General features: G+C 39.9%; 1 protein-coding gene across 1 annotated transcript in view; it reads right to left on the reverse strand.

Annotated features, from left to right (window-relative positions):
* PTH2R (parathyroid hormone 2 receptor) overlaps positions 1–14,773 on the reverse strand; it is a 473,569-nt gene that overhangs the window by 265,512 nt on the left and 193,284 nt on the right. The window contains exon 5 of the mRNA XM_082261344.1: positions 6,167–6,264. Coding sequence (XP_082117470.1) covers positions 6,167–6,264 — 98 coding nt within the window. The remainder of the gene's footprint in view (positions 1–6,166; positions 6,265–14,773) is intronic.

Here is a 14,773-nt window from a genome sequence, read left to right on the forward strand (position 1 = left end):
TGAGCTTATTTGAAGTTTCTTTCATCTGACTATATATTTGCATGTCTAAAAGTGCATCCTTGAAAATGCTGTTCTGAAGTCCTTGTTTAGTTTGCAACTGTTTTACTGCTTCCTTTAGAAAAGGGATCCACAGTGGATTACTTTTAACTGGCAGTTGACAGCTTATTCATAGGTGATATGTCACCTCCTGGACACTTGTTTTAACCACTGGAAGCCCAAAGCACCGTGCCACAACTGTCTTCTGTGCCAAGCCCTTCCATGAGTACCTTGCTCCAAAAGTTAGTTATAAGTTGCGGCAGATGCCATTTTTTGTTTAGCTTGCTGGATATACACTTCAGCTCTGCAAGATTTCATGACCAAGCCATTTTTTGATATTGGACAATACGCTATTTTAGCTGGTAATTCACGGTCATGCTATTGCTGTGCCCAAACGAAATGTATATCATTTATCATTTGTATCAATTTATATATTTTTTCACATAAATAGATCTTTCTTTTGGTGGTATTTGATCACCACTGTTTTTTGTTTTTTTTATGGTGATATAAAATGAAAAAAGACCAAATATATATATATATATATATATATATATATATATTTTTTTTTTTACTTACTGCCATAAAACATACCCAATAAAAAAAATATTCTGCTATATGTTTTTGATTAAGAAAAAATCCCAATAAGTGTAAATTATTTGGTTTGCGTAAAGTTATAGTGCCTAAAAATGATGGTATATACTGTATACCGAATTACACTATTAATATCTGCACTCATTATAAGAGTAAATAGGCAGCCAGCATCAATAGGTAAACTTGTACACCCACAACAAAATAATAGCAGTAGGGTGCAGCGCTAATAATAACGATGAACACGCCAAAGGCAACAATGTCCATAAATTAAAATGGATATATCAGAAATAGTCCCCACACCAAATTCCGTGAATCCTGGAAACACACGTCACATCACCACTGTGAGGGGGGAGGGGGTCCTGATTACCAGATGTTATTGACCATCAATTTATAGAGAAGTCAATACAAGTGTGAAGAAAGCCAGTGCACTCGATCAGTGGCTAGACCAGATATCCACCATATCATCTGTATTAAAGCTATGTTCACAAACACCTCCTCTCCAAATCTTTATTGCACTCACAGTCGGGAGGCGAATGGGCGGGACCAACAACCACTCCTCAGAAAGGTGGAAATACTGACATGGTATAGTAGTTCTAAACAGTTTATTACAAGTAAAAAACGATGTACACTCACATGTAAATAGAAAAGATAAAAGCGTGTCTATCGGTACACAATAATGGCCGCAGCGTAGTGTGCTTGCATCATGTCCTTCCCGTCTTACGCATTTCGTCCCCAGTAGTTGTCATCGGAGGAATTTTATTTTTTTATACTACTAATGGCAGCGATCAGCAATGTATAATGGGACTGCGATAGTGTGGTGGGAGATGTGACTCTAACTGACGCTGGTGGGAACAGATTAACTGCCACTGACATCACCAGTAACATTAATACAATGATCAGTGATAATACTATACACTGTCACTGTAGTAATGACACTGGTTGGGAAGGGGTTAACATCTGGAAAGATCAAGGGGTTAAAAGTGTGCCTAACTATGTGTAATGTGTGTTGTTTTTTTTAATGATCTCTCAGTTTCTCATATTTGCTTTGCAATGATGAGAAACTGACAGATTGCTCCCTCTGTACAGAGCTCTGTGTTTACCAAAACAGCGCTCTGGGCTGTGGTTGAACACAGCCAATAAGCAGGTCCCAGCTGTGAATCATTGGCCAGGACTTGCTGACAGGCTCCCGATGTGTACAATCACAGCAGGAGCCAGGCCGGGGGCACACATTTTTGCTTTGCCTACAGCAGCTGCCCGTCCGCAGTACAATGCAGGCTGGTGGTCAGAAAGTGGATACAATAGATACTTCAAGCTGCCATTGTGCTCTCCTGGGCTTCTGGTGCATCTCTGTACTTATAAGGAGGAATGGGCTCCCTCCAGGCATATCAACCCTTAATTTAGCTATTGGTATATATACTGAACAAAATTATAAACGCAACACTTGTTTTTACCCCCATTTTTCATGAGCTGAACTCAAAGATCTAAGAAAACCAGAATTCATCCATGAAGAGAACACCTCTCCAAAGTGCCAGACGCCATTGAATGTGAGCATTTGCCCACTCAAGTCTGTTACAACGACAAACTGCAGTCAGGTCGAGATCCCGATGAGGATGACGAGCATGCAGATGAGCTTCCCTGAGATGGTTTCTGAGAGTTTGTGCAGAAATTCTTTGCTTATGCAAACCAATTGTTGCAGCAGCTGTCCGGTTGGCTGGTCTCAGACGATCTTGGAGGTGAAGATTCTGGATGTGGAGGTCCTGGGCTAGTGTGGTTACACGTGGTCTGCGGTTGTGAGGCCGGTTGGATGTACTGTCAAATTCTCTGAAACGCCTTTGGAGATGGCTTATGGTAAAGAAATGAATGTTCAATTCATGGGCAACAGCTCTGGTGGACATTCCTGCAGTCAGCATGCCAATTGCACGCTCCCTCAAAACTCGCAACATCTGTGGCATTGTGCTATGTGATAAAACTGCACATTTTAGAGTGGCCTTTTATTGTGGCCAGCCTAAGTCACATCTGTGGAATAATCATTCTGTCTAATCAGCATCTTGATATACCACACCTGTGACTGTAAGGGGGATGGATTATCTCGGCAAAGGAGAAGTGCTCACTAACACGGATTCAGACAGATTTGTGAAAAATATTTGAGAGAAATAGGGCTTTTGTGTACATAGAAAAAGTCTTAGATCTTTGAGTTCAGCTCATGAAAAATGGGGGCAAAAACAAAAGTGTTGTGTTTATAATTTTGTTCAGTGTATGTTTCAACATAAAGACCTTCATAGACTAGAACCTATACAGAAGGGCTTTGATGAGGCTGTGCTGCTTCCACATATATTGTTTTTGACTCAAAATAGTTAATGTATTTTTTTGCTGGCTAGCTGGTAAGTGTGCTGGGGAAATACATTTTGTTAAAATGCCATAGGTTATATAATTTTCATTGGACAGCAACCATTACAATATGTACTAACATGGCCCCCAGCTATGCACATTTGCAGCTCCATGGTCAGAGATTAGTAAAACTGCAGCTGGGATGTCTGTTTTTACTCATTTATAGCTTATATTCATGGCTAAAAGTCAAGTTATAATCATTCTCATCATGTTTGTTTAATGCATGCAGACTTGTTCAATAACACAGTTCAAACATCAACTGCGATCTTTGTTTTGTGTTTTGGATAGAGAGGCATAGGGATATATGCCCTGCCAGGTTTTTACTGCACCTGAGATCCCATTGAAAAGATTTACCTTGGTTTTATTTTTATATAGGAGGTGATGAAAAATCTCAACAGTCAGAACACAAACGAAAGCAGAACATTTATTTTTCTGTAAAACAGGACAGCCTTACTATATTAGGTTATTATTATTGCCTGCATCTTTCTGTCGCCAGAGGGTGAGAAAGTCAGGTAATATCTTCCCAACAAGGTCGAGGACAGCAAAATAAAAACTTGACAAATACTTACTCAATTCACATCTATAAAAAAAAAAAAATGTGCCTGGAGGCTTTTACATGTAAACTGCAGCAGCATAAATAAACATTTCAAAGTTCAGCTTACCGATATTCAAAAACAAAAACTGATAATTAGCTCTAAGTCAGGGAGCTCCAGACTTTTCAGAATGAGAGCCACTTGACATAATTTTCAAATATTTAAAGGGTTGAAAAAAAATCAGTTTTATAAATGAATGAATTTATTTTAAATGAATAAATAAATTCCGACTTCAAAAACACAGCACTGCTCTTAAATACATGCGTACATTTCTGTGCTCTTACAAAAAAATATACCAAAATTCATAAGTTCGAATAAATAAAAAATGTGCACTAGTGCCAACCACAACTAATAAAGTCATTAATCCACATATGAAAGTGATAAGTGCAGTTCAAAGTGCTGATGCAAATACTCCTGAGCACATCAAAAGGTTGAAACCAGCACATTGAGCTTCTGAAGATGCCCAGTGGGGGGCAAAACATGTCAAGTGGGGACATACAGTGACAAGATTTATGGCAGCTGGCGGCGATCTACTTTATATAATGTGCTCATTCTACAGTATTTGTAGTATTTCGTATTTGTAAGTATAATTTCTTTTGTAGCACTACTCCCAAGGGAGCTGCTGAGTGTGGGTCCCCCTGGGCTAGCAACAGTAGTAACTGTAGACATGTTTCCCAAGTGTGAATACCTCAGACAAAAACCAGTCCAGTTTCTTTGGGTTTTTAGGTTTATTTGAGAACTTGGATGGGAGAAGGGATGAGTGGGATACTCCAACAACTGAACTATGCACAATTAGGCAGGGGACTCTAAAAAGATGCTGCTTGATGCTGGTTAACGCTTACTGACGCTGGTTAACGCTGACTGATGCTGGTCACGGCTAGGCTGCTTACTATAACTTCACCTCTGACTGTGAAAAAAATCCTTTGAGCTCCCTGATATACTCCTTCCTAAGGTAGCTGATTTGTAGTGCAATCTGTATTGCTGAACACTTCAGGGCCCTTCCTGGAGCCCCCTTTAATCCCCAAACTTCAGGGCTTTAATACTTGGCACCCCCTTTACTGTACACTCCTGGTTAGCTGGCTCCTGGATTCCCCCTTGACCTCTCTGGAGTGGTCCCCTTTCCTATGCAGACCCCTGGGCAGTTCTTGAGTACTCACAACACTGTTTTTCCTGAAGATATCTGCCCAGCAGCTCAACTCGGTCAGCACACTCTGGATCCTCTGCAGCCCAGCTCAACCTCTGGTCCCTAGGACGACTGCCCAGACCACCATCACACTTCAACAGGAAGAGAAACAGCCATCACCTCCTCCTGGGACTGATGCTCCCGCCAAAAGACACTCTGTCACATGCCCCCTCCAGATTTATTTCCAATCCCAGGGTGCACTGCAGCAGTCCCCGCCAACTGGGACAGTCATAAACCTTGGTGTGCTATTGGTTAGGTTTCCTCCACTGTCCAACAATGCCCCTCATTGGATACAATGGGGAGACTCCCCAGACTCAACAGGCCACACCTGTAAGCATGTGACAGAACAGCTAACAGATCCAGCCCCCCTGATAAGCAGACAGGGCCAATATATGCTTTTTCCTAGCACCTACCTAGGAGGGTGCTACACTTTCAATATTCTAATAAAGTCAAACAATATTACGCTATGAATATCTCTTCTAGGATCCTCCTATGGTATGAATATATTGTATTCATCCCAGCCATTACACTAAAAGAGTGGAGGAGGACAAAAAAAAAGCCATCCAATTTATCTCGATATTAATATGCCATTTTGCTCTTAAGAGTCAACAATCATTGGTGAATGGGGGAACACAGTAGGGGAGCACAGCGCTGTGCATCCTGCACTGTATATCCTGCATAAGAGCACCGAAATGCACCCATGTATTTAGGAGCAGCGCTGTGTTTTTGAAAGTGGTACAAAAAGGTACTTTGCAGCCTACACTACAGCAGCAGCCCTATAATTTACAATTTAGGTTGGTGAACACAGTTAGATCATCACTATATGACCATAGCACGGGTATATTACCATAATAATAATAATAATAAATAACTTCTCCTCTTACATCCTTACATCCAGAAGTGCCCAACAGAGTCCCCCTAACATCTTTGTGTGCACAGCAGAGTTCCCCCTTACCTCTCAGATGGCAGAGGTGCAGGGTGGAAGCCAGAAGGTGGAGCAGATCTGGATAGAGGAAGTCCAGTCCTCCTGTCTTTTTTTGGGGGGGGAGGCAATTGCTTCACTGGTTGTTAGGATGCTGGTGGTCCTAGCAACAACCAACAGCACAAAAAGGGGGAGGGGAAATCTACACTGATGACTGGAGAAGGGTCACAGATTTCCAGTTTGCAAAGGATGCATCGGTCTCCATATTATTATACAGACTTCCTGGAGGAAAATTTCACATTCAAGCTGTAGTTTGGAACCCCTGCTATATGTTATTATGCTTTGCACTATGTGCTATTCAATAGGATGTTTTGAAAGTTACATGATCAACAGAAACAGTTTCTTGAGCTACATAAGCTGTGTTTGTAGAATCTAGAAACTTGGGATTCATACCTGAAGTATCCAATGATAAAGATAGCTACTGCTAATGAGCAAAATGAAATGGAGTATCCAACTGTGTACATGACATAAAGTCGTTCAAAAAATTCTCTCTGTTGACAAAAAAAAAAGATCTGTTAGACATATATTTTTGTGTATACAAAATGTATATTACAGTTTTGAAATGAGAGTCAACTACAGGTCCAAAGGTTGCATGCCGTAATGTAACACTTGGCATGGAACTTAAAAGGAGCTTCAAACTTTCATTCTTCCAGATTCTATTTGAGATGCCTTGCCTATTGTAGGTTTTGAATATATCCCTGTTTAGTTGAAATTTACATTTTTTGTTGGCCATTTGTTTATTTTGTACATTGTATAAAAATCTTTAAAAAAAAAAGAATTTATTAAAAAAAAACAGTTTCAAGTATCTTCATAATATACTGCACATCATAGTTGCAATATTATTTATCATTTATACATTTTAGCTTTTGATTAAAAATGAATGAGAACTAGTTGACGTGCCAAATAATTTAACTTTCTGGCTAGTCTGCACTGAAATGTAGTTTTACGAAAGAGCAGAGCTTGCATGAAGAACTGAATATAATTTCTGAACAACATTAAATATTACAACTTGATCTTTTCTCTGGCCCCAGCCAGTGATTAGACAATTTAGGAGAAGCAGTAGACTGATGAGCTCATTTGTCCTTCACTCTGCTCTGTCTGTTTGTCTTTCTGTCAGCATATTCCTTGTTAGCACATGAGCACTGCAGCATAACTCAGTGGCTCCTTGTGATGATTCTCCCTATTCCAGCCTGAGTTCTGCTGTACAAAGGGCTGCAAGATGCTGATATCCAGTCAAAATCAAGTAGTTGCACTGGCTGATTTAACCAACTGGTGTAATAATTGATCACCTAAATGTGTTGGTGTTTTTTTTTTTTGCATTTTGTCATTTCTGGGGGATGAGGTTTGAGTTCACCTTAACCTTATTTTTTAGGTAGATCCCCAGGATTCATGTTTAGCCTGAGTCACAAACTATTGGTTGATAGTTTGAAAATTCATGGAAAAAAATTAGGAGCAACCCATGATGCACTGGTTTGCCATTTGTTTAGGTAAGTCATGAGAACCAATAAATTACAGCAACTGATAACCCAGCCCTACTTACAATAAAAGGGCCAGCATGCATCAGCCATATTGTCAGAATGTCTTTAAGTTGTTAGAGAGAGCTAGCAATGCTGTGTAACAATTAGTGTGATGATTTCCAAAAAACAACATTATCTCTCCTGCGCTCGAGTGGTATGCGGGAAGGTGAATCTTCTAGGCGGTTTTATGACACAAATGAAGTGGTCTTGCTGCCCCCCTCAGGACCAAGGGTATCCAAAAGGCACTACAAGAAAACAACAAGAGAAGGGCGCACCGACCTTGTGCATTACCACTTAAAAGTTTATTAAAAGCAAAGAAGGGTAGCGTGCAATATACTCACAAACGTAGCATATGAACAAGCATATAGGAAATGGGCACCGCTCGCTTCCAGGACACTTCTCTACTGCTGGATAGCGTAATGGCGTCCTCAAAACCTGATGTGGCTTACGCGTTTCGAGGGAGGACCCTCTTCCTCAGAGCCAAAATTGGCTCTGAGGAAGAGCGTCCTCCCTCGAAACGCGTAAGCCACATCAGGTTTTGAGGACGCCATCACGCTATCCAGCAGTAGAGAAGTGTCCTGGAAGCGAGCGGTTAAACAACAAAGGGACTTCCAGCGCTAACTGTGATATCTCTCACTCTCAGGAATGAATAAAGTCAAATTACCGTGTGGTGCTGCTGCTAATTAATGCTGATTCAGCATGTCAGTGAATGGGGGGGGGGGAGGGGCAGCAGCGCTATCCCACGGTACATAGTCTACAATAAAAACCAAAAAGTGCAGCGCTGAAATCAGTATACAAATATATAGCTGAAAAGCTCATATAAAGAAAACAAAAAAGGAGAGGGGATAATGTCCAAATGAATAGTCCCAATATTAAGTGCAGAGATGTGAATCCACGTGCAAAATAACTTTCTTCCAGTGACACCAGGGAAAAGTGTAGGAAGGGGACACCCTTGTGCTCAGGTATAACAAGCAGCTTACCGAAATTCCGTGGCTGCTCAGTTTAATGAGACAGCCTCTCCCAGCTAGTAGTAAACCAGTAGGTCAACCGATATCAAGCTCAGGTGCTTCGAAAGACTCCAAAAGCCGAAAGCCGTTTCCGGTGTGTTGTTAAACCGATCACATTAATATGTGGCACACTTGGAACTTCTCATATACTCCATTGAACGTAAAGCCATATGTAGAAAGAAACAGAGGCCCATAGCGTAATCCCGTAAACCAATAGGTAAATTTATTAAAAAAACTACTTACAATTTAAAAGACAAAAACAGGCATGTAGTATGTGCCGGTCATGGATCTAACCGCGGCGTCCCGCAAGTCTCCAGATCAGCATATGGATAAACAGCCGGCTTCGTTGGGGGGCGTGTGGACGTTTATGTCTGGGATCGCCAACGTTTCGTCATAAGAAAGACTTCTTCTGGGCGTCAGTGCGAAACATGTCGTCACGGCAACTCTGATACTTTCCAGGCCAGGTCCCGACGCTTGCTGACGCCGCCTATGAGTAGCGGCCTCCGCTGTGGATACCTCTGGTTGGCGGCTCCGCGGCACATCTACACTGCTTCAGTGCGAGCAGCCACACTATCGGGTGGGAGGAAGCCACGCCACCTTACCGGCTGGTCCAGTCTGCTTTTGGCACATAAGATCCTTCTCCCTTATGCCTGGTTCCCTGCTGTGATCATCTACACAGTTCCGGCTCACCCAGCGGCTCGGTCATCCTGTGACCCCCAGCAACGCCACAGATCGGGTTTGGAATACATTCTATTATGTTTTAATCATCACTATATATAATTTTTATAAATAAACTTTTCAAGGTTTTCCATCAAGCCTGCCTGAGTTACATTGTAGACTATGTACCGTGGGATAGCGCTGCTGCCCCTCCCCCCCATTCACTGGAAGCGAGCGGTGCCCATTTCCTATATGCTTGTTCATATGCTACGTTTGTGAGTATATTGCACGCTACCCTTCTTTACTTTTAAAAAACTTTTAAGTGGTAATGCACAAGGTCAGTGTGCCCTTCTCTTGTTGTTTTCTAACAATTAGTGTGCACCAAAAGCACCACACATTCACCCCCCCCCCCCCCCATATTGTCATCATTATCAATAAAAGCTATGCAATCAAACTGTTGTTGCACTGATCAATTTTTAGCAAGCTATACCTGCTTGAGAAGACATACACCTTTTGTCTTTTAGATCTGCTGAGCACATTTGTACTCCAGTTTTGTATTTTTCACTGATGATATGGCTGGATTAAACATATATTGATGATATGAACTTGAATTGAATTGATTGATTTATTGCTTAAATTGTTGATTAATTCACTGCTAATATTTATGTTCTATAGGATTTGCTTTAAACTACTCTCACATTGATTTATTTAATTTTATTTATTTGTCCATTTTGTATGTAATATTTAGAAGTCTGTGCTAGATTTTTATATAGTTTTATTTTACACACGTAGGAGCACAGTGCCCTTGATAATACAATATATCCTCTGAAGCATGCAGAGACATTGCAGAATAGTGCTTGTTGTGACATCTGCAAATCTTTGTAGTCACAAACCAAAGTATAGGCCTTCTGAAGCCTTTCTGGCTCTGAGGCCACATTTTTGGTCAATTTATATTTAAAATTTAACTGCAATATTCATAGGAAGTGTGGATTAGTACTTGATTCCGCAGCCACTAAATAATGCCAATATATTTATATTATATAAAGTATACTTTTGCTAATCATCAGTCCATGTTCCAACAGTGTGGTTTGAGTCTCCAAGAACAATTTTGTAATACCTAGCTCTGCTGTAAACAATCAGCTTTGGTGGGATGGCCCACTCATTCAGTCCAGGAGCAAGTCAACTCTCTCCAAAGCCTAACCAAAAGCAGTGGCTAGGAACAGCTTGCTGATAGCAAAGCATGATATACACACATTTCTTGGAGATGACAGACAGTTCTGCATGATGTTGGACTTAGATGCTCTGAAGGTCATCCATTTTATTTGAAGAGGCTAAAGGGACATGTGAAAATGCATAATTCATAGTGAAAATGTATTTATCCTTCAAGACAGCAGTATGTCTAGCTCTGTGATTAGTTACATTGATTATGTGACCCATGTCATATATCAGTAGAGCTATTTTGGTTGACAGCTTAGATTTGAAACAATCCTGTATATTTAAATCGTGAAAGGCTGTATAAAAATGAACCACTAAACAAACTGCCAATTTGTTTGTGTTCATCTATTGTGGGGACTCTAAACCTATAAGTGCGGCATAATTTGTATTAGTATATACATTTAAGCAAATATAATTTAATGATAATATGTCATGTAAAAAAAATAAGTCTATCCCAACACAAATTCAAAGTGCAATTTACATATATGTTAATTACTTTATATTGTCAAATGATTGTTATAGTAATCAATCATTCTAGTGACAATGAAGTATTTTTATCAAATCCGTTCAAAGAGCAAGGAAGTAACTCTGGAAGCTGGATTTGAAGGTGTGATCTTTTATTGTCTGTTTAGTAGGTAAGTCGATTTGCAGAACTATAAATGTGCTTGTCTAAGATCAGGGCCTTCACTGTACTACTTTAAAACTACTTTAAAACTAAGTTAGTCTTATCCCAAGGCATGATATAATACATGTTAAAGCTGACAACTATATTAAAAATGATAATAGTTGAACAGTATACATTTAGAAAATAAGATGTAGAATTTGACCATATTTAGTAGTATAATAACTTTTTTCAGAATACAAACATTAGATGACCAAATATTCTATATATATTTACAAGTATTCCTTTTATACTGTAAAATATTCAAAGAAGAACATAACATGAAAGTATAACTGTAGGCAAAACTATTTTTTTTTTTTAGATTTGGATAGAGGGCTGAGGGGTTAGAACCCCTGGCATGTTTTTTTTTTCTTTTGCCTGTGCCCCCATTAGGGAGATTTGTTCTAACTACTCTCTAATCGTCCTGATCAACCATGTTATCAGGAATAAAAGTAAAGGTAAATCCAAACTCATGAGTTGCCATCAGGAGATGAATAGTGGAAAATCCTTCAATGGAGAAACTTGCTCTGATGACACTTCCTGTTGAGTCTATAGGGTAGGGAGTGGGGGACATTTCCCTAATAAGATACAGATGGCAAGGGAAAAAAATGAACAAAAGAGAAAACAGGCGCCTCTGAGTTAAGACTGCGATTTAATATGGCAAACAAGTAATAAAAACTTACATCAAGGTAAGTATAAGCAGACAAGATGGGTATTTCCGGTGTCCATGTGGAGGCTGGGGCTTGGAGTCATCACTGTGGGTCTGTAATCATCTCCTCTCTTCCTCTTCCTGTCCAGCAGGAAGTGGAGGGTGTCACAGCAGTGAGATGGAGGCTTGGACAGCACTTTCGCCCAATGGGATGAACGAAGAATTGGATGTATCCACCATTCTTTAATTAGTCCCCTCTAGGGTTCACTTTAGGTAATCCATACAGTGCCAATTTTTTTTTTCCCCAACTCCCTCCATATTCATACCTCTTTCAGGTTGATATTCATCATTGTTCCCATTCCATCCATCTCATTGCATTAGTATCCATTTCATGATTTTATACATACACGTATCAATATATACTATAAGAATTTTACATTATCACATACAAATATAATATTTTTTTTTTTTTTATTGTATATTTAGTCTCAGTTAATGATATGCATACATCATATACAATTCTTTATTTTGTTTACATTTATTTTTATTTTTCATTTCCCATTTTTGATTTTTATTTTTATTTTAATTTACTTTTTATATTTTATTTTTATTCATATTTAATTTTATTTCCATGTTTCTTTCTCATTTCATCCCATGTTTTTTTTTTTTTCTCTAATTTTCCTCTCATTGTCTATGGCACTATTCTCTTCATGCATCGTATCACATGTATATTATTGTTTATTTTTATTTCTTACTGGTTTGACCTCTAGAGGGACCCTTGTTCCTCATACAGCCATAACGTAGAGTCATGTTTACTTTGATAGTAATTTAATAACTTCACCACCAGAGGGCATTGTTCCCCATACAGCTATAACGTAGAGTCATGTTTACTTTGATGGTAATTTTATAACTTCACCACCAGAGGGCATTGTCCCGGAAAACATAAATTGGTCCTTCTCTTTCCCTTTTACATCCGACTTTGAAAAAGGAGCGCGCACTGTTTTTCCCCCCATAGTGCGCATGCTCGGAAACGCGTCAGTCATTACGCCGGAAGATCCTGTGGACAAGCATCACGGCCACCATGCGGCCCAAGCCTCTATCTCACTGCGGTTTCACCCTGCTGTCCAAGCCTCCATCTCACTGCTGTGACACCCTCCACTTCCTGCTGGACAGGAAGAGGAAGAGAGGAGATGATTACAGACCCACAGTGATGACTCCAAGCCCCAGCCTCTACATGGACACCGGAAGGACCCATCTTGTTTGCTTATACTTACCTTGATGTAAGTTTTTATTACTTGTTTGCCAATTGCCATATTAAATCGCAGTCTTAACTCAGAGGCGCCTGTTTTCTCTTTTGTTTGTTGCATGTTTGGAGATCGCTTCTGCTCCCCAACAGGCTGGCCCTGAGCATCCAGACTATTTCCTCATCTCACCTTAAGACTTTATCATAGCCTTGATGTGCTACTATATGGACTATCATTTTTATGTAGTGCTAACAGCTTGCGCCACTTGTTCCATTTCTTGTCTGTATTTTGCAAGGAAAAAAAATAGACAGAGGTTTTAGCCTTCTCCTACTATACCCAAAATGAAAAAAAAAAAAAAAAAAAATTTTTGCTTAGCTATATATTCATTTCAGTTTGTAGCCTCTCATTGAAAAAGAGTAAAAAAATTAGGTGACATTTTTTTTTTTTTGTATAAAGTATGGTAAGTTTAACCACTTTACCACCGGAGGATTTTGTTGTCTTACGTCCAGGCCACTTTTTGCGATTCGGCACTGTGCGAATTTAACTGACAATTGCGCGGTCATGCAACGCTGTACCCAAACGAAATTTACGTCCTTTTTTTCCCACAAACAGAGCTTTTTTTTGGTGGTATTTGATCACCTGTGTGATTTTAATTTTTTTGCGATATTAATTAAAAAAAGCAACGATTTTGAAAAAATAACAATATTTTTCTACTTTGACAGTTAAAAAATATCCAATATATTCAAATTTTGTCATATATTTAGGCCAAAATGTATTTAGCTACATGTCTTTGACAAAAAAATTCTCAATGAGCATATTTTTAACCGCTTTATGACCAGAAGGTTTTACCCCATTCCTTAGCCAGGCCATATTTTGCGATTCGGCACTGCATTAATTTAACGGACAATTGCGCGGTCATGCAACGCTGTACCCAAATTAAATGTATGTCCTTTTTTTCCCCACAAATAGAGCTTTCTTTTGGTGGTATTTGATCACCTGTGCAATTTTTACTTTTTGCGCTATAAACAAAAAAAGAGCGACAATTTTTAAAAAATAACAATATTTTTCAAATTTTTTTATATGATATCCCCCCCCCCCCCCCCAAAATGTAAAAATCAAAATTTTTTATCAATTTAGGCCGATTTGTTTACTGCTACATATTTTTGGTAAAAAAAATCGCAATAAGCGTACTTTGATTGGTTTGCGCAAAAGTTATTGCGTTTACTAACTAAGGGAAAGATTTCTGTCATATTTGGTGTTTTTTTTTTTTTTAACGAGTAATGGCGGCGATCTGCGATTTTTTTTTGTGGGACTGCAACATTGCGGCGGACAGATCGGACCCTTGACTGACATTTTTGACACTTTTGGGGGTACCAGTGACATTACTACAGTAATCAGTGCTATATATTTGCACTGTTACTGTAAAAATGACACTGGCAGGGAAGGGGTTAATGTTCATTGGTGATCAAGGGGTTAATGTATGCCTGGTGCTTACTAACGTGTGTGGGGGGAGGGGACTGAGTAACACAGGGAAAGATCGCAGGTTCGGCTATGCTGAACCCTGCAATCTGACCCTGCCTGTCACTTAGGAGATCCGCCCGCTTTGTTTACACAAGCGGGTGGATTTCCACACTAGATCCCCGACGATCGGGGAAGAGCAGCGGTGATCACCGCTGCTCCTCCCCTGGCCCGACTCCCGCTGTAACTAAATACTGTGGAAGCGAGCCTCCAGCGGCGCGCGCGCGCAGCCGAGGGAGGAGGATGTCTGGTGACATAGGTCTACGTCGCCAGACGATAACGAGCCACTTTGCTGCAGTACAGTCAACGTGACTGGTCGCCAAGTGGTTAAATCCTAGCCATCTGTAGCTTATTGAGGAGATTTCCCTTTACTTCCTGGTCTATTGACTCAACAAAAAGTGAAGGAAAATCTTTCCAATGTGAGATCGCCTCCTAGACAATTTTCAAGGAAACAAGTGTCCCTATTACATGATTCCTTTCATTATTCCCTTTCTGGTGGCAACTCAAAATTCACTCCCTGGGACATTTGTGA

This window comes from Pelophylax lessonae, assembly GCF_965119305.1.
Source record: "Pelophylax lessonae genome assembly, chromosome: 6".
Taxonomy (NCBI): Eukaryota; Metazoa; Chordata; class Amphibia; order Anura; family Ranidae; genus Pelophylax; species Pelophylax lessonae.